This window comes from Ornithorhynchus anatinus, chromosome X2, assembly GCF_004115215.2.
Source record: "Ornithorhynchus anatinus isolate Pmale09 chromosome X2, mOrnAna1.pri.v4, whole genome shotgun sequence".
Classification (NCBI taxonomy): Eukaryota; Metazoa; Chordata; class Mammalia; order Monotremata; family Ornithorhynchidae; genus Ornithorhynchus; species Ornithorhynchus anatinus.
The window spans coordinates 8,984,099-9,011,083 of record NC_041750.1 but is presented as its reverse complement, the minus strand read 5'-3'; the positions used below and the strand labels follow the sequence as shown (position 1 = coordinate 9,011,083).

General features: G+C 50.7%; 1 protein-coding gene across 6 annotated transcripts in view; it reads left to right on the top strand.

Moving 5' to 3' along the window:
- Positions 1-26,985, top strand: part of NFIX (nuclear factor I X) — a 122,622-nt gene that overhangs the window by 39,064 nt on the left and 56,573 nt on the right. For all 6 annotated transcript variants that reach the window (XM_039910459.1, XM_039910457.1, XM_039910458.1 and 3 more), the window contains exon 2: positions 332-863. In XM_039910459.1, the coding sequence (XP_039766393.1) occupies positions 332-863 (532 nt within the window). The remainder of the gene's footprint in view (positions 1-331; positions 864-26,985) is intronic.

The following is a 26,985-nucleotide window of genomic DNA, read 5'->3' as shown; positions in this document are numbered from 1 at the left end:
CCTGGGAGCAAGATAGTTAGAAGTGTCTGGCTGGTGGTGAATTTGAACCAGAGTTTCCTTGGGCGACTGGAGAAAAGATCTGGGAAAGGAGGAGGAGTGGGGGAGGTTATTCCCTCAAAACCCCCTCTTCTAACGCTTTTTTTGTTCTCTTTTCTTCTCCTTCCTCTTCTTGCTCTCCTTCTTGCTCTTCTCCTCTTCCTCCTCCTCCTCCTCCTCCTCCGCCTCCTCCTCCTTCTTCTTTTTTCTTCTTTTTTCTTTGTGCTCGTATCTTTCGCTTCCTCTCTCCTTCTTTCCCCTCTCGCCCCGCATGCTCCCGGCTTGCCGCCTGCAGGATGAATTCCACCCATTCATCGAGGCCTTGCTGCCTCACGTCCGCGCCTTCTCCTACACCTGGTTCAACCTGCAGGCCCGAAAGCGCAAGTACTTCAAGAAGCACGAGAAGCGGATGTCGAAGGACGAAGAGCGCGCCGTGAAGGATGAGCTTCTGGGGGAGAAGCCTGAGATCAAGCAGAAGTGGGCGTCCCGGCTGCTGGCCAAACTGCGCAAGGACATCCGGCCCGAGTTCCGCGAGGACTTTGTGCTGACCATCACCGGCAAGAAGGCCCCCTGCTGTGTCCTCTCCAACCCCGACCAGAAGGGCAAGATCCGCCGGATTGACTGCCTGCGCCAGGCCGACAAGGTGTGGCGGCTTGATCTGGTCATGGTGATTTTGTTTAAGGGCATCCCCCTGGAAAGTACTGATGGGGAGCGACTCTACAAGTCACCCCAGTGCTCCAACCCCGGCCTGTGCGTCCAGCCTCACCACATTGGAGTCACAATTAAAGAACTGGATCTTTACCTGGCTTACTTTGTTCACACTCCTGGTAGGTCACCCTGAGCCTTACCTTCATTTCATTTCACTGATTTGATTTTGTCTTTTCATTTGCTTTATTTTATTCAGGAAAAAAAAGAAGGGTGAGGGGAGACTCAGGGTCTGAGCAGTGCGCGGGTATCCTTCTGGAATCTGCATTACCTCAGGCGGTGGTTTCATTTCTTTTCCTTTTTCTTCCCCTCCTCCTTCCCCCCTTTCCTCCTCCCACCGCTTCCTCCTCTCTCCCCCACCCTCCCTTTCCCGCCTCTCCTCGATTTGGAGGTACACACCTCTCCGAAAAAAGGCTCACCGGCCACCAGGACTGGAAATCTACCTCATGGCTGCGAGAAAGTTTGGAGTATATATCAAAAAGATTCTTATTTCAATTAAAAGTGAAGATTATTTCAATTAAAAGTGGAGAGATGATGGGGGTCTTGGGGTTTGCCCTGCAAGTCGAAAATATTCCCGTTAGCATTGAGGGTGGTAGGCGGGAGAAGACAGTGGAGAAGGGACTTCTGGAACTCCGTGGACTTCAGGTCACATCTCCTCTGTCCCAGAAGTATTTTTTTTTTTAAAGAACGAAAATCTGGGAGGTCGGCTCTGCTGTTCTTTACAATCAATCACCAGTATTTACTGAGCACCTACTGGGTGCAGAGCACTGGCCTAAGCACTTGGGAGTGGTAATCGAATTAATAGACGTGAGCCCGCCTCTCTAGGTCGGAGGAGGAAGAGGCGTGTGGGAATGAAAGTGGGGATTGAGAGGAGATTGTTTGGATCGGGAAATGGGGAAAGTGATGAATGAGAAAGTTGTTTCATTGAGAGAGAGAGGAAAAACCAGAAGACTCACGCTCACTATTCCAGCCATTGAGCCTTTTCTTTCTTTTTCTCGGGTTGGAATGGGACGGTCTTGTTCCTATGGTTCGCTCACCGCAAAGCAGGTAATTACAGCTCAAGAGCACTTTTGCAGTGTGCTGTGGTGGCAGAGGCATTGGCAATATATAATGCTTTTCCCGTGGCACTGCCCTGCCGAGAGTGTTTTGGGGAGAGCGTTTCTAAAAACTCTCTCGTTCCGTCGGTCTCACATTTTTAGATCTCAAGTCCCTTCTCAGCAGTTTTCTTTTCATTTTTCTTTCTACCCCGGTTTTCGGGATTGGGTGGTTTAATTCTTCTGGTTTTTTTTCTCTTTTATAATTTCTTTCTGCTTTTGTTTTCTTACAAATTGAAACAGAGATGGCTGGTTAATTTTTAGCCTCCACTCAGCTACGCCCAATTTACTGCCGCCTTTGAAACCCAAACGAGCCGACACTCTGTGATTAAGCAAAGCAGAAGTGTGTTTACATTTTGCCCAACCAACTTGTAATGAAAGGGCTACCAAAGCTTTTTCTGGTGCTTTTTTTTTTTAAAAAAAAAAAACCAAAAACATTTCCCGTATTCCAACCTCCAGCTTTCCGTCTCTCTCGTTCTCCCGCTCGCTCCGTTCTCCCTTTATGTGAATGCAGGAGGACGTTGCTCAACCTCATGAACTCTTCTGTCAAAGTTTCTCTCCGTCTCTCTTTCTTGCTCAGGAAATAGAAAAGCGAGAGAAAGCCGTTTTAGTTAACTCTCTAGCTGTTTGGGAAGTTGATTTGATAGATTTTTTTTTTTTTGAGTTTTCCCCTTTCGGTTTTGGTTTTGTCTAGAGCAGGGAGTCCTGAGCAGTTTTAGAATTTGGAGAGAATTAAAGAAAAAAGAGAAAATAGCCAGAAACTCTTCAGTCTCTCTATCCCTCCCTCTTCTTGTTTCTCTTTCCACGAGAAGCAGTTCTTTGAGCCGGTTGGCAGTGGACACAGTCATTGGACACAACGCTCCCCCCACCCCTAGTGTTTCTTTCCGGAGGCATCACAGCCCTCGGGGCCGAGGGAGGGAGCGGCCAATTTCCCTTTTGACCTGGGAGTCTTTTCTTTATCAAAGAGAAACGTAAAGGAGTTAGCACCTCTTTTCTGAGGAGGTTGGAGGAGGGTGGGCGAGGAGAGTGTCAGAGAATAAACTTGGACTTTCACTGATCCCACTGGGAAAGTCAGTGAGTCATCTGCAGATGCCTGGATTTAGGGGCCTGTAATCTCTGATTAAGGCCTGGGGAGCAGAGTGAGCCTCCGAATTGTAGCCTCAACTCTCCTGCCTATGAATTGGTCCTGCCCATCTTTCCAACCCTTGAGCCCTTAAAGCAGAGTTGATTCTCCAGATTCTCATATTTTAGGTCAATTTAAGTAAAATTCTTGGTAGCTGCCAGCATGCTGCCAACATTCGGGACCCTGCAGGCACGGTGAAAGAGACCATCTTCCCTTCAGTCCCCTGGCCCCCCAAAACCCCAGACAGATTCCCTAGGTGAAGGATAACCCCGCGCTCTCCACCAATTCCAACAGGCTCAGGTGTCCAGAAACAGGACCATTTTTATTCGAGACTTCCTCTGCTAAAGCCAAGCCTCCTCAGCCAGAGTGGGGTGGATAATTGTTCAATTACCCAGACCATTCAGGTCCCAACTGATGGATTGTTCAGCTGAAAGTGGGGTTTTATTTTGCAGGAATTATCTGTGGAGGTCTGGTCTGAGGGTTTCAGTGGAATTAGGAGTCATGTGTGGAGAGGGAATAGGACAGGAGTGGGTTTGTTTAGTTTTTCTTTCTTTGATGGCTACTCCTTCTTTCCCTTTGCCCAGCTACTTGATACACCTCTAGGTCCATGTCATCACCACCCCCTCGCCCACTTATACGTACATGATGGCTTGACTTCACTTGACCAAACTTGAACTGAGAAAGCCTGGGGTCGGGCCCCTTTGCCCTCTCACTTCCCCATGTGGATCAGTGAGGATGAAGGTCAGTGTGAGGAATTGTCTTGGGTTTGAGGAGTAGAAGTTTGGCTTCTCATTCCTGAACCCTGAATGCCATGGTATGCTTCAGAGTCAGTGCAGGTGGGCTTTAAGCAATTATTTTTTTTTCTTTCTGACATCCTATGCTGAATTAGAAGTGTCCGTTGGTGTTCTGGGCACTGGAGACAATACAAGAGAGGGACGGGGAAGATTTGAGGAGTTGGTAAGCAAGGAGGGTTGGAGAGGGGGGAACTCTTATAGTACGGTGCTTGGAACATAGTAAGCACTTAAATATTATTATTATTGTTATCTGGACCTCTGATGTTGGGGGTTGTATTCTGCTCCTGAAACAGCACTGGAAAACTCTCTTCTTCTCAACACTTCTCTGGCCCACCAAGGTCAAGAAGGGGAACATATCCCATTGACCTATTCCTTTGTGGGGTGCCTACATTTCCTGCTCTTGGCTGTTTAGCCAAGAAAGATGGTCCTGGAGTATGGGGATAAGCAGGAATCAGGGCCTGGAATTTCAGAGTTAGTTTGAACACAGCAGTGACACAGTAACCTCTGTTCAGAGGCCTCCAGGAGGTTCCCAAGGACCAAGCGGCTAAGCCGGGGCAGGCCTTGGGAGAGGAAGAAACATCCCGAAAATGACTAGGCGGTCCCCCAAACTAGAGGACGCTGCTACATTTTCCTCACTCACCTCCCCGCAACCTGCACAGGGCTCTGGGCATTCAGCTGTTCAAGTCAAAGGCAAGTTCTGTTTGGGGGCACCCCTCCCCTCGACCTGGGAACCCCAGAAGGCTCGCCTTTGTGGAGAGTGTCTCATCTCAGGGAGTTGGTCCACGGAAGCTTCTGACCATTCTCCCCCCGGCCCCAGGTAGGTCTTTCTCAGGCCCTGAACAAAATGGAGTGCCAGGGAAAGAGCCTTTGCCTTCATTTTCGGGGAGCTGGAGCTTGCCTGTCGGTCCGAGAGTTCAGATCAGGTGCCTTTTCACCCCACCTCTTTCCTCAATCAGGGGAAGGCTTTGCTCCCAGGAAGGCGGCTGTATTGGTGGGAGGAGGAGGTTGTTGTGCATGAGTGTCCATCCTGGGCTCTGAAAGAACGACGAGCTTGCTGCCTCCTCCTCTCCTTGTTTACTACGGCACTCCGTGGCTCAGTGGTAATACTTGGGATGGGATAAGGTAGCACCTATCTTCCTTTCTCTTAAGACTCAGTGCAATCCCCTGAGAAAACAACTTATCATGCAACCTGAGGCCGGGCTTTACGGCTCTCGGAAATGCAGTGGATAGACGACCTCAGAGCAGCGCCACCTTGTGCCAGGGCTAGCAATTGCTGTCACCGAAAAGTGATCAGGCCCCCAAAATACGACGAGTGTAATGGGGACGTGGTTGGGGTCCACAGGGGATGGCGGCATCTGTGTGGCACATAAGCAGAGTGGTGAATGTCCAGAAGAAAGTCTTTCACTCACTCCCGCTCTGTTCTTTGGCCTGGTCTCATACCCATCTCTTGCCTTGCACTTGGTTGCTGGGACTGCCTGCTCATTCCGTTATGTATTTTGAACAGGAATAAGAAAAGAGGGCTCCACTTGGTCCAGGATGATGGCCGTCTCCAATGCGAAGGAAGGGGTAAGAGGGAGTGAGCTTAAACTGCAAGCAGGAGGAGTTCCGTTAGACATCGGAAAGAACTTTCTAAGAGTCATTTAGCACTGGAACAGGGCAGGGAGGTTCTGGAATATCTTTTCCTGCTATCTTGGAGAATAACCTAGATATTCCTCGGCGCTCTGGGCTAGTCTAAGTGAAGTATCTGTGCCTGACAGCGGAGGGATGAACTAGATGGTCTTTGGACCCAATCTGAGCATTCAATTGTGTGAGAGCCATCTTCTGGGACTCCCCTGTCCTGTGCTGATTAATGCTCTGAAGAGTGGAGAAAGAGGCCCCCGTGTGGACTCTGGGGAGGAGTAGCTCAACACCCCACCATGGGCTACCTTCTGGGTTTGGCTTCAGGGAGACAGCAAGAAAGCAGAATCCTGGGGTGCTAAGAGGAGGGGAATTGCCCCTGGCTGGTGATTAAGTGTGTGTGTGTGTGTGTGTGTGTGTGTGTGTGTGTGTGTGTGTGAGAGAGAGAGAGAGAGAGAGAGAGAGAGACAGACAGACAGAGAGACAGAGAGAGAGAGAAATTATGGGCAAGTATGAAGTAAAGAGCATTTTCCTCTCACTCTCTTGACTGTCCTGAAGCAACTGGGTAGAAAGGGTGGCCAAATGTTGCCCCTTACCCAACAGAGAAGGTGGTTCTTCTGCTCCCTCCTTCCCCGTCTCAGAACCTGCCACGCTTCAGTTATTTCATCCTTTGGTGTCCGATTCAGAGGTCTTTTGAAAGGCCCCAGCCGTGTCAGCACGGTGCTCATACAAAAGGCCTCTTTGATTTCTTGTTTGTTTTCATTTGCCAGAGGAGAGGGGGAAGGGGGGACTGGAGAAAGATTTTTCTGGGTTTTTCCAATTTTTATTTGAGTTGCTTCTTTCTCGGAAGCCTTGGCTCTCTGGAACCCTGTGCTGTAGAGGGAGGCTGAGAGGAGAAGTCTGTGAGGAGAGATTTATGTGGAGGTGAGGCAAATAAAGAGTGGAATGCCTTGTGGCTCATGGAACATGGGGATGGGTTTAGAGAAGTAGAAACTTGTGCCATGGAAGGGCCTCATTATGAGAGCTAAGGCCGGAGATGGGCCTTCCTGGCATTTCTGGGTCAGAATGGGGCCAGTTTGCTGGGGGAAGAAATCCCTGACCCCAGGTAAACTGTCTAGATTAGTGCTTCCTCCGCCTTCAGTGAGAGACTTTTGGTTTAGAATGATGGGTGAACGAACCCGGGCTGCAGAGCCCCTAGGAATAATTACTTTGCTTCCTCATTTGCACTCCCCGCCTCGTCTCCCTGCTCCTATCAATCAGTTGTAATTATTGAGTGCTTACTGTGTGGAGAGCAGTGTACTGAGCGCTTGGGAGAATACCCTACAAGAGTTGATAAGACACGTTCCCTGCCCACCAGGATCTTACAGTCTAGAGGAAGAGACAGAGATTAAAATAAATTACGGATCTGGACATAAGTGCTGGGGGGCCGAGGATGGGGTGAATATTAAATGCTTAAAGGGGTCAGATCCAAGTGCAAGGGCGACACGAAGGGAGAGCAAGAAGGGGAAACGAAGGCTTAGTTGGGGAAGTCCTCCTGGAACAGTGATTTAATTAAGGCTTTGATGGTGGAGAGAGTGGTGGTCTGTCAGATATGAGAGTCCCAGCGCTTACAACAGTGCTTTGCACATAGTAAGCGCTTAACAAATGCCATCATTATTATAGTACAGAGTCACTTGCTGTGGCTGTCACTGACCAACATCGGCCCAAAGCTCAAGCCCGGAACCTTGAAATCCAATTGAGAAGCAGCGTGGCGCAGTGGAAAGAGCACGGGCTTTGGAGTCAGGGCTCATGAGTTCGAATCCCAGCTCTGCCACTTGTCGGCTGTGTGACTGTGGGCAAGTCACTTAACTTCTCTGTGCCTCAGTTCCCTCATCTGTAAAATGGGGATTAAGACTGTGAGCCCCACGTGGGACAACCTGATTCCCCTATGTCTACCCCAGCGCTTAGAACAGTGCTCGGCACATAGTAAGCGCTTAACAAATACCAACATTAACATTAACATTAATTGACCATTTCGTCTTGAAGGCAGTGTGGGTGGCTACTGTCAGTGTGAGGGGGTTGAAAGTGAGCAAGGGAGAGTGACTGGTACATTCACCGATATTCATTCATTCAGTCAGTCATTCATCTTTACTGAGCGCTTACTATGTGCGAAGCACTGTACTAAGTGCTTGAGACAGTACAATACAACAGCACACACATTCCCTGCCCATATGAGCCTGTGGGCCTGGGAGGGCACTTTTTTATCTGCCTGCAGGCAACTCCCTCATCTAACAGGGATCGTGTATGGTATGGTTGTCTTGTATCTACTCCAGTCCTTAGCACAGTGTTAGACACATGGTAAATGCTCCACAATCATCACAGTTATTATTATTATTATTATTGTAGGAGGATTTGTCTCTACCAAGAACTGGCCTGGAGGGGAATCTTGGAGTCTAACCGCTCCAAAAGAAAATTTTCCCCATCCTGTGCTGCACCTCCTTCTACAAAAATAGCACAGTTCTGTGGTACATGTGCCTACATAGGGAGCGGGGATAAAGGTCACTTGTAAGCCGGTGCACAGAAGTACAGCTCCAGCTGCTGGGTGACACCAGGAACCGTACCTATGAGTACACACCCAGACACACACTTGCACACACATGGACACACCTATGTAGATGCAGATTCACACCAGGTCATTGGGTTGAAGAGGAAATATATTTGTCAGCTCTTTGCTGGAGGTGAGGGGACTAGGCTGGGGGACCCCGTTAGTAGAAGGGAGGAGGAGGCTCCGAATGCTGGAAGATGTGTAAATTTAGCTCTTGGCATCTCTGACTGAGGGTTTTTCTTGGCACCGGGAAGGTGCCTTGGAAATCATTGTGACATATCCCCGGCCCCACAGACCGCCGCTGCTGCCGCCATCTTGGGAGCGAAGGAGCCGCAGGCCTGGCTGGATCTGAAGGGGTGTGTGTGTGAGGAGCAGATCCCCCTGCTGTGCCTGCCCCTCTTCATCGTTCTATACTTGGAGATTCCCTGGCACTTTACATCCTATGACTACCTCAGTGCCCGTCCAGATTCCCATTTCCCGACCTATCACCCGATCCATTTTTTTGTTTGTTTTCTTGCCAGAGAAATTCAATGCTAGCCCCAGTGGTGACAATGGCAGTGGTGGGATAAGAACCCTGACTGGGCCTAGGAGTGGCAAGCTTTCTCCTCCTCCTTCTCATTTCCTTTCTCAAATTGATCAGCTCCTCGAAAGTCCAGTGGTGGAAATGATGGGGAGGGGGGCACTGGGGCAAGAGGAGAACATTCCTCTACTCCAGGATGTCCATCACGTCCCCGCGGCCATTTAGTTCAAGAATCGTGCACAAACAGCATAATAATAGGACCCTTATTATATGTAATTCGCCATGGGCTAGAGAAAACACGTTGTATTTATCCGCACATACATTAGCAAATGTGTCCTGAACTATAACGCTGAGTAATTACTGCCTTAGTTAGAGAGGTTTTTTTTTTTTTTTTTTTTTTTTGCCGGGGTTTGGGGGGAGGCGGTGGAGGGAGACTGTTTGTTTTAACAGTTTCTAGCTGGTGAACAAAAGTCGGAAAAAATGGGTATTGGTGTAACCGGCCATGCCAAAAATTAATTCCTAATGTAGACAATTTAAATAGATCGCCATAAAATCCATTTCCTCATAAAGGGAATTTAGATTTCCTAATGTGATAGGCAAATCGCGGTCGCTGATCCGCGGTTTGCAGAGCCGTAGTCAAGGGCCCGGGAGGAATCACGACAGTTCACACTTTGAGGATTGCGGTTGTCCCGAGGAGCTCTGCCCTCGGTGCTGGGGTGGGGCAGCGACTGTAACAGTGGGTGAAAACAGTGCTGGGGGGCCGGATCGCCAAGGTCCTTTCCCCCGACTTTCGAGCGATATAACGTTGCCCCGGCGACTGCCTCCTTACTATGGTCGGCCGCGGGGCTACCTAGTCGGGCTTTGAAGACGCCCAAAAGGGGCAGCTCCGCGGCATCTGCCGCTCTCAAGCCCGAACCGAATTCCCACCCTGACGCCAGGGTCCGTGCTAACTCTTCGTTCTCCAGGCTTTAGCCAGAACCCAGTTTCTCCCGGGGCTTGTCGGGGAAGAGGAAAAGCCGGGAGAGGAAGGTTCCCCCCCACCCCCAATCTCACAACACACACACACACACACACACACACACACATTCTCACACACAACGTCCCATCCAGTGGCCGGCTAGGGCAACCAGGTACGTTGAGGCAGCGGGGCCACTGCCGCTAGGGATCCCGGCTCCACCGAGTTGGCGCTCGCCTCTTGGGCCGGTAGGGGAGGGAGAGGACCAGTGGGAGAGGAACCAGGCGTCCTGGGCCCCGGCTTTGCTGAAGTTTAGCGATGGCTGAGGGGGAGTTGCGGGTCAGGCGGGCATTTCCTTCGGCGCTCCGGAGGCGGCAAAGGCTTCCATCCTGCTTGTGGCGCTGAGGGGCGCAAGCGTCCGGCTTCGCTGGAGGCTCCCGGTGCCCTGAGTTAGCTTGGGCAAGAGCGAGGAATTTTGCCATTTAAAATGGCTATTAGGGTAATGGCTGTATTTTAATTAATCAGGGAGCATTTTGTGCTGCCTCATTTGTTCTCTTTTTCTCTCAATTGAAAACTCTTCTCCCCATACCATTTCAGTTCTGAAAAACTTCAGGGAACAAGATCAGAGGAGCCCTTCTTTTGGAGCTTCCGCGAGTCGAGCGGGAAGTAGGCTTGGAGGATGGGGAGTCGTGGAACGGGGGCCGGGGATCTCAGAAAAAGAAGACAGATATTATATATACGATATATATATATATATATGTGTGTGTGTGTGTATATATATTTGCCAAATCCAATCTCGCTCTCCACTCCCTGTCCCTCTTTCAGCTCCTCACGTTCCGCCCAGCTGACCTGCCGATTTCCCCCTCAGTTCCCGACTCGCTGGGGAGGAGACCGTCTTTGCTTGCGTGAGAGACTGTTACGGTCAGTGTGTTTGAGGGTGACGGACATTGTCATGCTTTATGCGTGGGCAGGTGTGACTCTCACGGTCAGTGTGGGCGTGGGATCTTCGTGGTCAGTGTGTGTGTGTGTGTGTGTGTGTGTGGTGTGTATGTGAAGGCACGCCCCCGGACCGGCTTGGTCCCGAGGTGCGGAGCGCCAAGAGGAATCGGACGGAACGCACAACGAGACACAATCACAGCTCGTCCTCCCACCCGGACTAACCCCAAACTGGCACTTTCTCCGTGTGCAGCCCCGAAAGGGAAGTGTCCAGCACATATTCAGTAAGGAGTAAGGGCGGCTTTTCGATAGTCCGAGGGCTCAGTCTACGTGCCGAGTCCCACCGCGGAAAAAGAGCGCAGAACCGCTCCCTCTCTTCCCGCCACACGGAGCTTCTTTCCTCCTTCTCTCTCGGCCTCCTCGCAGGAGCGGGGTAAACGGGGCGTTTTGGCCTCGAATTGTTAAAGGACACGGCCCAGTGATCAGTCCCGTCCCTTCCCCGCTACCCCCACCGCGCGGCCCCCAGACTGGCCGGTTCCTCCCTTTCAGTCCCTGGGGACCCAGGCGGCCGCCGTCCGGCAAGCCGCCGCTCACCGAGCCCTAGACCCCCGCAAGCTTGCTTGCTGGGCCTCGGCTGGAAAGCTGTCCCGCATTAGGCTGCGGCTCGGCCCTCCAACCGCTCCGGCTCCTCCGGGCTAGGGGAGTGAAGGGGGCCGTCCCCTCATTCGTACCCCTCTCCTTCCCCGCGATGAGCCGAAGGAACCGCTCCATTTCCTTAGGCTTATTTTCTTTATCGGGGGGTGGGGGGCAGTGACAATCTTGAAGGAAGGGTTCCCTCCCGGGGAGAGATTCACCTTCTCCCCTTTCCCCCTTTCCCGGTCCTCTGAGTGAGTTCTCCGGAGGAACTCAAGGGCAAAGCCGCTCTGCAAGGCCGAGCGCCTTTCCGGGGCGGAAATCCTGGGGAGGAGATTTCACCCCTTCTTTGAGGGCGGGGAGCGGGGTCCCTGGGCGCTGGGAGGTCGAGACTCTGGGCTCCCATTAGATGGGCGGGGATGGGTACCGGGGAGCCCGGTGGCCGGCACTCTGGAGACCCCCCGAGGCGATCTCCGGGAGATTGGCGGGTGCAGCTCTCTCTCTGGGAGCGGATCCCTATTATCCCCACAGATTATATCACTATTAGCGTATAATTATTATATAATAGGAGTTATTACATAATATCCGTTATATAACGCGTGACCGGGGATCCAGAAAGTGGGGTGTAATTGTACCGTGTCTATATATAGCCGCCCTCCCCACACTAGGTATGTGGTCACAGCCATCATATAAATACTTACCCGGCTCCCGAGCTGGGCTATAAATTTCCTTATGGTGACGTTAACTGACTCCGGACCGGGTTGGGGGCGGCTAGTGAAGGTTGTGGAGGAAAAGAGAGGGGGGGGGGAGCCTTTAGCCTCACCCATTCCAATGACATTGAGGTTTCCATGGCAACCGGTGCACTCCGGAGGGGGACAAAGCGTAGGGAGGACTTTAAAAGAAGAAGCGGGGAAACGGAAAACACCAAAGTAAGGGATTGATAAGGTCCAGAGCCAAACTGGGGGGCTCAGGCTTGGGGGTGACTGGAAAGTCTGTGCTGTTCACTCTGAAAGGAACAGTGCTCTCTGGGGTGAGGTCAGGAGCCTGAAGGGAACCAGGACTCCTGGATTCTGAGCTTGGGTTTCCTACAGAGTGGCCCACTGACTATAGAAAGTGCTGTTCCCTCTTCTAGACGCCCCTTCCCTGGTCTCAGGGTCCATGCGGAAATCAGTCAATCGTATCAATCGTATTTATTGTTTACTTTGTGCAGAGCACTGTACTAAGTGGCTGGGAGAGGACCATATAACAATATGGCAGAGTTGGTAGACACATTGCCTGCCACCAGGGAACTTATAGTCTCGAAATCTGGCATGACTGCAGGCTGGTCCAAGAGGGATGTGGGAAACTGGGGAAAAAGAGCAGGAAGTTGCTTTGGGGATTTGCTTCCACTCCTCTGCTCCTGCCCCTCCCCTGACCCTCTCCCCCAGAACATGTCATATTTCCAAGAAGGGTGAGTTCCATATTGGGGTGAATAACAGGAAGAGAACAAATAGGCACTGCACGCCAACCTCTCACTGGTCTCTGCTTGACTCTTTTACTAGAGGCCTGGGTTCAGTTTTGGGGACTGCCACTACTTAAGAGCCATGTGGAAATTCAGAGGAGAAATAGGGAAATTATTAAAGGTCAAGAAATAAGGGTTTATGAGGAAAGGTTAATGGAATCGGGGTAATTTAGCTTGGAGAAGAGAAGACAGAATGGGAACTGAAGAGTCTTCAACTATAGAAGGCTTCGTTTGGTGCCCAGCACAGTATAGGCACCCAATAAATCATTTTGATGATGGTAATAATGATCTGCCATGAAGAGAGATGAAAACTTGTTCACTGAATGTATTGTGGATGGAACGAGCAGAAAGGGGGCTCAAAAGCGAAGGGATTTATTGGATCTAAGCAAGATCTTTCTATGAGGGTTGGTGGCTGGCAGTATGGGTTATAAGGGGGAGGTGGTACAATTTCCTTCTCTGAGATCTCTAAGCGCAGGGTAGGGACCCATATGAGGGGGCTGGATTAGAGGCAGGCGGCTTGGCTAGATGACCTCTGGAAGCGTCTTCTAGCCCTACTGTCCAGTTCTAATTCTTAGGGGTGTGTCCATATCATTGATGTCTCCCAGCCGCCATTCAGCCTCTCATTCTCCTGGCTGACCTCAACCCTGGAGACCCAGTGGGTAGGAGATTTCCATGGTGAAGCAGAGATGGGCCCCTCAGGTTGGGGCATGTAATAGGATTGATTGTTCCCTGTTGTTTTGGTCAGCCTTGGTATTATCAGGAAAGCGGCAACTATTTAAACTGCCCTTTTGGAGCACCACTTCCCATAGTGCTGCTAATAACATGCAGTTGCTTTTAGACCCTACATAGCAAATCGCCACTATTCAAGGGAGCCTGGGCCCACATTGACCAGGGCGCAAGATACATTAGGCAGGCAGGCGAGAACTTTAATTAAAAAACTAAAAGTATAATCCATAACACTGGCAACAGCTACAGCTTCTTTTTTACATTGCTTTGTATGGCAAGCTGGGGAAGATTTTTCTTTTAGGCTGGTAGAAATGTGGGCTATTTAGGTTTCCAAAAATCCAGCTGCAAGGCTACCCCACAGTATTGTTGAGAGTACATTTCACATGACAGTGAATACATTTCGAAGAGGAGCCCTTTTTAACCGCTCTTATTAGTAATGGCATTTGAGTTAATATACTGACGTTACTTACATATTAATGATAAAAACGTTTTATATTATCTAGATGTGGACATCCTCCTCCAGCAAATTATCTAGGGTCAGTCCTCTCTGGAAGCAGGGGAATAAATGAGATGAAATCTGGAGGGCATTACCAGCACGAGGAATCTAAAATTCTCGGCTCTCCATTTGTATATTTGTATAGCTAATAAGCATGGAGGGGCTGCAGGCCACAAGTTTGCCCACTGAGTCCCTGCCCGGTTTGCAGAATGCAAACCCGTTCAGAGCAACATCTTCTAATACAAAGGCCAGTGAGATATGGAGCCATCAGAACTCCCTGGATATGGCTAACATCATGTGATGTGGCACAGGGAGAGTCCTGTGCCTGCGGAATGATGCCAGATTTATTTTACTTATTTATAGTGTAGGGATTTATAAACGGGCCAGTGAAGAGATCACTGGGCACAGGTTCAAACACAGAGGCATTTCTTTCCAGTTAAAAAAACAACACAAAAAAACCTCCTCCCCCAGCTTGTCTGTTAGCCTGATTCAGTCAGAGTAGGGTGGTCAGAACCATCCTGGCCATGGGGAGAGGTAGCGGAGGGATTTGAGGTTGATCCCTATGGCCTTATATTAGATTTTTGGAGGCCAGAGACTCCTTAATAGAATTTTGAAAAATCTCCAGCGAGGTTTGAGAGGAAGGCAAGGACTCCTTTGCTTGGACTTACCTCTGACAAAGAGCCTTGGCTTTGGGGCTGCCCCCGAACCGTGGATTCCTGCGACCATATTCCTGGACACTGGGAAGACCCTGGGGCAGCCCACTGGATCATTCCCTTTCCCGGGAATGCACATTCTCTTATCCCCTGGGTTTTCACCTATTTCAGTGACTTAACTCTCTCAGCATGTCATGATCCCCACAGTAAAGCACCAGAAGAGCTTTCTGCACCACAACCTACTCACCTACTGCTTGGCTTGTCCTGGAGTGGGGTTGTGGCATAAAGCAGTGGGTTGGAGATGGAGGACTGGGTCTGTTGTTTTGAGACAGAGTGAGAGAGAAAAATTATTTTCTGGGCCCGGGCAGGAAATAGCTGAACCACCCCAGTTGGGGAAGTTTAAAATTCAGTATTTTCAAATCTTCCATTTGGACTCTCAAGTCAAAAAGTGTTGGGTGGAAAGACAGGGGAAAGAGAGTCTGCTGCCAGAGGGTGGAGTTGAGAGTTGGGCATCTTGGCCGGTTTGGGGAAATAAAGACTGGGGAGATCTGGAAAGGGCACAGGAGAGCGAATACTAAGCCTTCAAAGGCTACATTTGGTTGTGACATTGTTTCCATAAAGGGTTTTCTCTTCTAAAATGAATTTAGTGCCTGGGAAAGGGACTAGTCCATGGGGCCGCCTCTTTCCTCCAAGTCCTTCACCTGACTGGAGGGGGGCTAAGAATTTCAGCTGTGATTACCATCTTAGATTACTGCTGGGCTGGGGTCCTGTGCCTGGAAAAAGGAGTCATTCCCCTCACTTCTGCTGGAACCCAAGTTCCTGATAGATGGCTGCCCGCAGGACTGCCAGCCTCACCGTGACAGGCTCTCTTCCAGTGCCAGATCCTCCCTACCATGCTTGCCTGGCGGACGCACTGCGGCACAAGTTGGCAGAGAGGAGCGTCATACACCATCGAGATTGATGGTCTTTGTTGGGAGGCCCCCCTCCCTTCCATCCTCTTGAGAGAGACACCCCCTTGGGAACCTCTGCTCTGGGCACTCTGGTCTCTCCCCCAGGGATCCATTTGCCCAGTTCTGGGGCTCCCTGAGCTTGGGCTTGCTGTTGGTTCAGTGCTTGGATGGGTGTTCCCAGCTCTGACAGCTTTATTTGGTTATCGATTTTAATGATTAACTATTGATGGGTCCTAAACTGTTTGGGGGGTGGGGATATGCCTGTGTGGAGAGACACACTTAGAGTCGATCACCCACACTGCTGCCAAAGCTATCTTTCTTGCTTGCTATTTCTACCCTCTCCTCACAATCCTACAATGATTTCCCATTATTCCAGTAGCTTCTCAGGCTCAGCTTCAAGAATCTCTAATCAGACTGCCTCAGCATAATAACAATACTAGTACTAATAATAATGACACTTGTTAAGCACTTGCTATGTGCCAGGCACTGTACTAAGCGCTGGGGTAGATACAGTTGAGCAGGTTGGACACAGTCTCTGTCCCACATGGGGCTCACACTCTTAATCTCCATTTTACAGATGAGGTAACTGAGGCCCAGAGAAGCTAAGTGACTAACCCAAGGTCACACAGCAGATATGTGGTGGAGCCGGAATTAGAACCCTGGTCCTTCTGACTCTCAGGGCCGTGCTCTATCCGCTAAGCCATGCTGCTTCTACCCAACTTGCTTATTTCCCCCCACCCCTCATCAACCATAAGAATACCCTCATCACTTCTCCCAGGTCTCCCTCCCTAACTGCAATTTCAAATTGACTGCTCTTTGCTCTTGGGATCCCTCTACCCCCCCACCTCCATGGTTAAGTGAAAGCAAGTCCCTCCAATTCAAAGAGATTAGTACGCTTCAACCTCTAGGACACTCCTTGTAACCAAACCTACACCTATTGGAACTATTTGGTTTTTCTATGAATTTATTTCTGTTAATGAGTATTCATTCATCTTGTCCCTGTTGCATATTCCAACTCTTTATTTCCTTGTCTATCTCACCTTTATGCACCTTAGCCAGTAAGTTTCTGTAGGATTGTGATTGGGTCTCCTTAACTCTTGGAAGAGTCCTTATTTTGTAGCCTACCTCGCCCAGTAACACACGCATGAGGACACTTGATCGATGTAATGTGATAATTTAATGACATACCGATCAACTATTCCTCATATGTCCTCACATACCTCACCCTCCTGAAACGGATCCTTTAATAACAGCCCCCTACCATTTTCTGTGTAAATATGAAAGGTGTATTCACATGTAAGATGAATATATTTAGATACCCACCCCACCCGACAACCCAAGAACAGTATGTGCTACCCACACCAGCAGGCACCTCTAGCCCAGAATCTGAAATTCAGTAAAATTTTAGCTCCGTGTTTAAATCCTCCCACCCTATCCACAGCTCCTGCAGCCCTTTCCTTTGGTAGCTTTTCTGGGAAGGAAAAGGACTGTCAATGCTTTCTCCCCCCTCAATTGCCCACAGTGTGCCTTTCGTGGCAGTGCCCCCAATGCCAGATGCCAGCGGGGGAGCCCTAGGGCTGCAGAAGTGGCGGCTATTGCTGCCTGGCAGTGAGCAGGTGTCGACTGCGACTCCTTAATGGAAGCGACTCCCCCGGTGCCGCTGCTGGAGGTGTGAGTCCGTGGCGGTGGCCAACACACGCCCCCTGAGAGCTCCCAGGGAAACAGCTGCCTCCGACACCTGAGGCTGTGCGCTGTGCCGCCTGCCACCAGGACACTGGGCCGCCCGCAGCACATGTTCTCCCCATGGTTGGCAGGGGAGAGAAGAGGAGGGAGGAAGGAAGAAGAGCCCCACTTCCTGGGCTGCCTGGTCATTGCACTCACTCAAATACAGACATACACCAAGACACCGAGTCCCCACGGCCAAAGGGATGCATGCCCACACAAACCCACTGGGTCATCAGTCTATGCCCAGGGACCTGGGAGCTAGCCCATAGATAAATACAGACACATGCATGCAAATAAGCCCCCCCCCCCCCCACACACAAAAACACGCACAGAAAATGTGGACTCAGTGACACACTCTGGCTTCCACACTCTCATTTCCATGCATCAGCTCAGATTATTCTTCCCACTGTGCACACCTCACAGACGTGCGTTAGTACTTAGACACAGGACATCCAAGAGTATCTTCACCCACAGGGTGAGGACCTTGGTGTGTGTATTTTCAGTGATTTCAACGACTGTTTTGGCACCTCCTGATAATTCCTAGAGAATGATTTGTATTCTGAGAGTCAGGGTTATGCCTAGGAATTTTGGTAGCTGTGTCCCTGCTCTGATAAGAGGTGCACTCTCCCTTTCTCATCCAATCCTGGATTATCTTTATTGCTGCTCGGTCTATCTGAATCAGTTATCATGGAGATGGAGGAGAGTGTTTCCTGGGGTCTTGTGCCCTCTCCCCAGTGTGCCCATCTTGTCCAATTCGAACGGGAGGTACACCTTCCATGTTTCCCCCTATGCATATCTCCCCTTCCTCTGGCCCTGCAGTGGAGATGAGGGCACTGTGATTGTGCCCTTGAAGTTATGGCCAGTATGGCAGTACTCCCCTGAAGAGGATGCTGGGGAACAGACCCATTTTTAGAGTGGGGCAGGGGCAATCAGGGCAATTGCCCTGGGTCCCGGACCTTAGGGAGTCTCACCCTTATCAGTGGATGGGATTCTAGACTGTGGGGCAGTTGGGGGGCGGGGTCAGCAGGAATAGTCACAAGCCCGCAGCTCATCTTAAGGGCCCCTCTTTCTCCTTCTTTCTCCTGGCTGCCTCTTCGCTTAGGAGCAGTTTTCTGGTGCTCTGCTCAGCCTAAGGGGCTGCTCGGTCTATCTGAATCAGTTATCATGGGGATGGAGGAGGGTGTTTCCTGGGGTCTTGTGCCCTCTTCCCAGTGTGCCCATCTTGTCCAATTCGAAGGGGAGGTACACCTTCCATGTTTCCCCCTGTGCATATCTCCCCTTCCTCTGGCCCTTAGGGTGCAGCCCCTTAGGTTGCAGGGCCCAGAGCTGTCCAGAATCCCATCGGGGGAGGTGGGGAAGCATCATTGGTATACACAGTGTTAGGACAGTGGGGAGGGAGAGACATTTAAAGTCCTTTAAGCCCTTCCCTCTGGATTGACAGGGTACTGCATCCCCCTAGGGAATGACCCTCCTTGGGGGGGGAGGGGGAGGTTCTTGGAATGGCGTTCCTATGTTCCCCCTGCCCTTGCCACTACAGGATGAACTATATCCCCTTGTTCAAGCTCCTTGATTCAGATCTTCTCCAGACTACCTGAGCCTGATTGATGTGCTCTAACTTCTCAACCTGAGAGTCCTTGGGGAACTTCAGAGGAGGAAGCAGTTAATTAATTCACGGATCTGGAGGCTGGAGACGAAGTTAAAAAAGGGAAGGAGTAGGGGACAGTCTCTGTCTTTCTCCCCATCTCGCTGTCTCTCAAATGAGGTAGGGGATGTCAATGGGAATAGTGCGATCCATGGAAAGCACCTGAATTAAAGGGTAGCAGAGAGTACAAATATTTGTGTAAGTTGGTGGGTATGGGTATGCCTGTGTCTGGGTGAGCCCATGGGGGTGTCGGTGTGTGTGTATGTCAGTATCACTATGTGTGTATGTCTGAGCGAGTGCGCGCACGTGTGTGTGTGTGTGTGTGTATGCACTCACTGTGATGTGTCAGGCTCCCTCTAGCCTATTCAGCGGCTGAGCAGCTCCTTTCTTGAGCTCTTTGTGAACCTGCCTCGCTATTAATCTACCTGTTAGTAAAAGAGATTACAATTGCCATAATTACAGGGCGCTGCGCCTCCGCCGACAGGAGCAGGGCTGAGTGAGAGGCGGGGGGACGAGGGGGAGCCCGGCCCCATGGGAAGCTGCTATTAAAAGCCCTGTGTTTTGATGTGGCATAGGAACAACAGCCCCTCCTGGAAGCTGAGCTGAGTTGAACTAGGCCAGGACAGGGAAAGAGGGTAAAGGGCAGAGACCTCTGGGGTGGAGCAAGGGCAAGTGGGTCCCCAGTGGAATTCAGGACCCGGAGGGTCAGAGCAGGGTCATTCTGGACTATTGAGGGAAACATAGAGGGTCTGGGAGGAGAAAGGAAAAATAGCAGAGACAAGGAATTGGACAGTGAAAATATTCAGGGTCTCACAGGGGAGTTTCGACAGGAGGCCAGCGCCCATGATACTCGAGCTTACAGTACACACATGCTGGCTTTGCAGTAGCCCTCTCCTGCCAGAGCTCTTTGACCCTGCAGGGTGGAAAAGGGGCAGTGAAAGGTTGGGGGAAGGCAGGAGAAAGAATGGGAAGAGTGGGACTTAGAGAAATGACATTGAGGAGGGGGCAGAGCTAGTGAGGGCAAAAGAAGGAAAAGAGAGTGGGTTCCTTGGCACTGGGTTGAAGAGCTGGGCTTGGAAATTGGTAGCAGAGCCTGGGCTGGGTGAGGGCGGGCAGGAGAGATGAGGGTAGTCTCCTGGGTACCTGTGGTGGAATCTAAATGTTCCCAACACTGATACCTGCCCCAGCCCCTCCACTTGCTGGGTGGGGGAATGGAAAACCCAGGCTTTTTTTTCATTTCCTCCACCATCTGGATCACCTTTCTTCCCCTTCCCCCACCTTCTGAGCTCCCTTGATAATAGAATCCAAGAGAGCTAGAGCTTATGGTTTGGAGTGAGGAAATAGTGGGACTGAACAGATGGAATAGGCCTTACTCTGGTCCATTCTGTCCCCAGAGGCCTCCCAGGCACCCACTCTGGTTTGGGGGTGGAATGAGAACCCCACCCCAGTCATTCCACTAAAGGCAGTGGACCTACTGTTCAGTGGAAAGAAGTGGGAGAAGGTGGAGGAACTGGGTGTGAGTGGAAAAGGAGGATCAGGGATCCGAGTGGCAGGAAGACCTAGCGTAGCCACTCCTCCAGGAAGACCTGTCCATCTCTTCACCTTCTCTCCTTGGCCGCAAATAATATCTGGTCATCTTTCTTAATTTTGGAGGACTCATCCGGGTGGCAATGAGTAAGTGCTGTGGCTGAGGGATGGGTTGGGGGGTGGTCTTGGAGGAAGGGAGAACTCAGCCCAATATGCTTTGGCACCTAAAGTCTATAGCCTCATCCCAGGCCTCCTGGTCCAGACCTCACTTCCCCACCCCCACTCCCTTGCCTTCCTTACTATCTCACTAGCCCTGGAGAACAGTAAGAGCAACATGCAGGTGGCATTGTGTTTGTGTGGGGACTTGTTTGTGTTTACAGGGAGGGCATGACCATACAGGGGCCTGGAGTGAAGTGTGGCAGAGAGGGGGTTAGTGAAGTAGGCTGGGTTATGGCTCAGATATGTGTATTGTGTGGGGATATGTTAGGGCATGTGGGTGATGTAGGGCCTGGTTAAATTGTAGCATGTTGTGTATTGCAATATGCACTGGAATATGTGTGTATGTGTTCTGGTATGTGGCTATTACTCTGGTTGTTCTCTCAGCCTTCTCCCCTCCCTCCTCCCACCGCTCAGCTGCCATGTTTTTTGTTTTTCTGTAGACAAAGCGCTGAGATTTTCGGCTGTTGTGCATTCGGCGTTTCACACCGCAACCCTAATAGTGGAGTCACTTTTCTTTTTTTTTCTTGACAGCTCCAACCATATAATTTTACCATCTCTCTTCTCACTCGCTCTCCTTTTCTTCCCTATTTCTTCCTGGGGTTTGTGCTGCTCATCGCTGGAGACCCCCATGCAGGAGGGATTGCTCCTGACAAGAAGGGAGGGGATACTTGTCAAATATTGGGAGTTGAATTTTTGTTTTGTAAATTTGCAGTAAATAGGCTGTGTGTGTGTGTGTGTGTGTGTGTATGAGTGCCTGTGTGTGTGATTATATGTGTGCGCGTGTGTGATTGTGCCACTCTGTGTGAGTTCCTCTGTGCATTTGTGTGCACATTTATCTGTGAGGTGTATCTGTATGTTTTTGTGACTGTGTGCTGCTGTGTTTATGTGAGTGTCTGATTTATGTGTATGAATGTGTTTGAAGCTGGTTTCCATGTCAATCCTTCTCCCTTCTCAGCTGTTCCTCCCAGGACATGGGCTTGGATGGCCCACATAAATCTAGATTCTTCTTCTTCTAAACCCAAGATGGGGAGGGCAGGAGGAGGTGGGGACGAGGACAACGGACACAGACGACTTCAAACCAGCCTGGGGCTAAAACTCTTAAAGGACCAGTAGGATGACAATTTGTTGTTTTTTTATTGTTTTGAATAGCCCAGAGGCCTGCCACTATCTGTCCTCATTTGGGCAGGGACCAGCAAACAGGAGCTGTCAATCGAAGGAGCCAGAGAGTTGGGAGGGGGTTGAGAGGTAGGAGGGGCCATCGAAGAATAGAAGAGAACCCAGGTGTCCTGATTCCAGGCGTGTTGTCATTATCAGACCCCTCTCGCCTGCCAGGCCGCACTCAGAGGGCCCCCAGGGCTGGGGAGCCGCAGTGGTTTCTGAAAAAGGAAGGAGCGGCTTGAGCTCTGGTGATAGGGATCTTCCCTACTTCTAGGAGGGGCAGATGCCAATCTGAGGCCCCTGGAGCCCCAGGGTGTAAATGCCCCTTGCATGTGCACTTTAACTGGACCCGGGGTGATCTAGATTGGGAAAGTGAGGTCCCAAATGCCCCAAAGGAAACTGCTGCTCTGCAGTTTGTGTGTGTTTTTGTCTGTCTGTCTGCCAGTCAGACAGACAGATAGGTTATCAGGATCTAAGCTGTGGCCACATGGCCCTTCTGGATCTGTCCCTAGAGGCTCTTACATCACAGTTCCTGCCCTATGCCCCTGCTCTTAGCTGCTTTTAAGCCCCGTGGCTTACATACAAAAATTCATACACATCCACACATTCCCGAACTCACTCACGTAAATGAACTCGTAGAAACTCATATGCATGCAGACACACCTGCTGACTGGCACGCACCCCCTAACTCCCACTCTGACTCGACGATATGCACTGTCTTTCCCATCACCCCTTGGTCCCCTGAGCCCTAGCGCCCTTACTCTCAGTCTCCTGTCCCAAAGGGGGCAATTAGAGAAAATGAGCTGGATGAGGTTGAGGCATCTCCCTTTCCAGGAAGCTCTGGAGCTGAGCTTGGTGGACGAGGAAGTTCAGGCCCTGGCTCCCAGCACCGACACCCCTGACACTCGGTTTTTGGAGGCACAACTTATAAGCAACCAATCCCAAACAAGAGTTCCGCTTAGAGGTGTGGACCGACAAGAGTAACGGGACCAGAGTATAGAGGACAGGACTGGGAGAGCAGCTTCTCTCTCTCTCTCTTCCCTCCAACCTCATTGCAAGGGAGTCACTTCTTATGAGGCTGGTGGTGGGAGCTGGGAGGAGGAGCAGCTCCCTGGCCACTGGAGTAAAGAACACAGTAGCAACTCTGTTGTTGTTAGCAATAGTTACATGCAAGGAGTTCCCAGGAAGCCCCAACACTCTGGGGTGAAGTCCCTGGAGCAGATGGGGTTGGAGCTCCACCCTGAAGCACCACCTCACTTTAGGAAGCAGCAGAGGTGGAGTGGAGAAGAGTATGAAGGCTAGGCAAGAAGGAACAGGGACAGAGCTGGGAAGCTAGGCTGGAGGGAGGATAGAGGCAGGTACATTTGGGTTGGGGGTATGGAAGGAAAAAGTGTTTGGGGGCTTTGAAGGGTAGCAGTAAGGCCAGACAGAAGTAGTTACTTGGGCTGATTTGGCTGGGGCTCACTTGCAGCCCCAGTTCTGTGAGGTGAGGCCAAGGCAACCCTGCCAGGTGTTTGGGGCTCTGCCCAGCTCCCACTGCCAGCCTCGCTTGGGGCCAGAGGGCTGTAAGTGAGTCACCCATTCCTGGCTTCTGCCAGGTGTCCTAGGGGAGGGGAGCCAGACTCGGCTAGGTGCTCAGGTAGAGCCGGAACTCACACCAGAATCTGGGGAGGAGCCAGTGGAAGTACCTGGGCATAGTGCCAGCCGGATGTGGTGCCCAGCATTGCCACTTGGGCAGAGGGAAAGGGGACTTCTGTCTGTTGCTCAAGTGCAGTTGCCTGGCACAGCTGACAGCCATGCTCCAGGTGCCTTGGCAAAATCAGGAAGGCGTGTTTGTGAAGCAGGTTCCCCTATCCCTGGGCTTCTGCTCTCCTCTCTTGTTGGGGCTCCCTTGAATCCAACCTTAGAAGAGAATCTCATCTCCTTCTCTCTGTGTTTCTCTGTCTCTCTCTCGCCTTTCCACCCCCCAAACTAGTGACTGTTCCTGCTTTCTTCCAAGCTCAGTTTCCAAATCTATAAGTAGGGGCTCCTGGAGCAGCAAAAAATGCATGGCCTTGATGACGCTTCCTGCGCTAGCCTCCCTAGCTGGCCCCAGTCAGGGGAGGATGTCAAGTCAACACTGCTCCGTGGGAAGCAGCGTGGCTCAGTGGAAAGAGCCTGGGCTTCGGAGTCAGAGGTCATGAGTTCGACTCCCAGCTCTGCCACTTGTCAGTTGTGTGACTGTGGGCAAGTCACTTCACTTCTCTGTGCCTCAGTTACCTCATCTGTAAAATGGGGATCAACTGTGACCCTCATGTGGGACAACCTGATTATCCTCTATCTACCCCAGTGCTTAGAACAGTGCTTGGCACATAGTAAGCGCTTAACAAATACCAACATTATTATTATTATGGAAACAGTGAGCCAATTTGCTGTCAACCCACCAGTTTTGAATCCAAAATCCTTTTGGTTCAGGTCAGATCCCAGCTAGCTTGGGGATATCCTGTGGGTTTTGGGTGTCTGCTCCCATTGGCAATGAATTCTGGGGATCCCAGGTGTGCCCAGGAGACCTCCAGTCTTGCAGATTCCGGGAAGATATGTGGGCTCATGACTCCCCCTTTTTGGGTAAGAGAGACAAGGGGTGTCAAATTATTGTTCATGAGCCAGTGGTTTGGTTTGATCCAGGATTCCCCCATCAGGGCCAGCCCAAGTCCACAGTCACTCAGAACCCTATGAGGAATTGTAACTAATTTAATATTCCTGAGATCCTGGGGGTCAGAGGTGCCTTCCTCAGGCAAGCCTGATTCCAACCGGAACCAAATGGACTCGGGCAGAACCGGACCCTCCCCAGCCTCAGCTCTGTTTCTGGCTCCCTTTGGGGCAGGAATCTGAATTGGGGAATTATGAAACCCCAAACAGATTGCATGTGGAACAGCTCCACACTGGCCCAGAAGAACTCCACTGTACTGTGGGAAGGGAGGAAGGGAATCTCTGAATTACAGACTGTACGCTCAACCCCTAAAAAAGTGGCTACCATTTGGTCAACTCCTTTGCCACTATGCCAGGCATCCATTTGGTGCCCTTGCTTTCCATTGTGGCTACCAGGAATTGGAGCTGAAAGGTGAGGAACGCCTGGGCCAATTCAGTTCCCTGTAATTTTCAGCCTTAACTCATCACAGCCTCCTGGAACGGCATGCTAGAGGCCTGGTCCTGGCAGAAGACGGCCAGCCATCCTGGAGAAGGGAAACCCTGGTGGTAAAGGGGAGAAGTGTGTAAGTTCTGCCGGCCTCTCACACCCATTCTCCGAAGGTCTCATGTCCTTGCAGAAACATACAGTAGTGGACCGCCCTGTTCCTGCCTCTCCTAGGCAGAGGATATCAATACATCCTCTCTTTTCCTGCAGGCTCTCTCCCCAGCCAGGGCCTCTTCCCCACGTGGCTCATTATGGCTTCAGTTGTTCAGGTCCCGACCCCAAGATCCTTCCCTATTGACCCCTGACCTCTGATACTAATTTGTGTCAACAGGCCCCATGGGTTAGAGAAACACAACCCTGGCTCCGGGGCAGGTGCTAGGGCCATGGCAGCAGGAAGGAGGAGGAGTCTCTTGATTGAGCCAGGCTCTGCAATCCCTAACTGGTAAGGGGAGAAGTAGGGGACAGAGGCTCTGGGAAACTTCACCAGAAACGAGGCACTGCTAGCAATTTCTGAGCCTCTCGCTGGAGCCAGTTATCAGTTTTCTCCTCTTCTCTCCCCTCCCTCTTTCCCCCCTCCCCTTGATTGGGCCAAAGCCCCTCTTAGGCTCTCCTGTTCCAGCCTGCATTCTTTGCTCTCTCTCTTTTTCCCCTCTCTGTTTTTCCTCGTCCTGATTTTCTGCTCCCTTCACTCTCCCTAAACTTTCCCTCCTTTGGGGTCCCTGGCTGCTCCCTTTTGGCTTCCTCCCTACTCCAGGAGGGGGGTGAATGACCCAGGCCCAGTTGAGCCCAGCAGGAGGTTTACATACTAGCCTTCCTGGTGGTCTAGGCTTAACACATCTCAGTTTGCAGGTACAGAGTGACTGCTGGCTAAAGAGGTGTGTGTGGTGGGGTGTGTGGCCGTTGAAGCTGGAACATGAGCTAGATAAGCACTGTCTGTCATTAGGTATTGTCTGAACAAAGACAGGGCAATTTCTGTAACTAGAGAGTATTAAAGAGTTGTCTTCCAAGTAAATCTGGAATCTGGGGGAATACAGGTGGTGAACTTCTTGATATCTAAGAGGTCACCCTGGGGTCCATCTAGATCAGGAGTGGACAATTATTTGGACCGGAGTGCTTCTTCCTAAATTTCAGTAGGCTGTTGGAAGGCTGCACACATTTAGGGTTCCCAATTCCTACCAATGACACAGTTAAGGTATTTATTGTATAGAGAACTCTTTATGTCATTCCCACATACATTCATAAAATTCTGTATGTTCCTTTTGCTTGACATAGTGGAGGGCCAGATAGAATCAGTTGGCAGTTGGATGGGATCCCCCACCCTCACCCCTCAGGCAGAATTATGCCCACCCTAGTATGGTCCAAAACTACTTTGAGCCTATCTCCTCTGAAATCTGGACATGGATAGTCAGGCAAGAAGCGGAGAAATGTCTAAGCTCCCTCCTGCTTGAGAGTGGCTGTGTCTGTGTGTGGCCAGAGGATTCATGTATCATAGGAGCAAGAGAGCCAGAGTCTGGGCTTAGAGAGGATTGGAGAGTGGAGGAAGTGGGAAAAAGACTTAGAATGTACTATATATGGACAAGGAGAAGGCAGTAATAGCCATGCGTATATATGTATACATACGTGTCAACTCCATGGGAGTGATGGGGCCATTTGCCCCCTTGGGTTTCCAGCTGTGGGAGGTGAAAACATTGTTTTTGCTCCAGCCTTGCTCATTCCAGGTCTCTGGCAAGACTGGAGAACCTCGGTGCAAAGCTGAAATGAGCAAAGAGTTTCGACACAGAACCTAAAGGACTCCAAATCCTGGTCTTTTTGTCCTGTGAGCTCTTTGAAGCCTGCCTGGCACTCTTTCTGCTTTCTCTGTCTGTAAAATCTCCATCACCTCTGTGGGAAAATTAAAAGTTGATACGTGTGTGTGTGTGTGTGTGTAAGGGTGTGTGTGCATATGCATAAATAAAGTAATTACTCTTCATGTTCATATATGACAATGAAGATGGTGTTTTAGCTATGGGGGTAGCTGAAAAGATCAGTGCTTGGCCAGCATTCCTTCTTACAGTCTGTAGACCCATGAAGACTGAGAAAGCCGGATAATGATCTTGACCTATTACTGGCAGGGTAGGGGGACAGGCTGGCAGGGGTTCTGGTGAGTTTGTGATCAATCTGAGTATCATTTTATAATAAACTAGGGATGGGATCAGGGTCGGATTTAAGGAATTTATAGT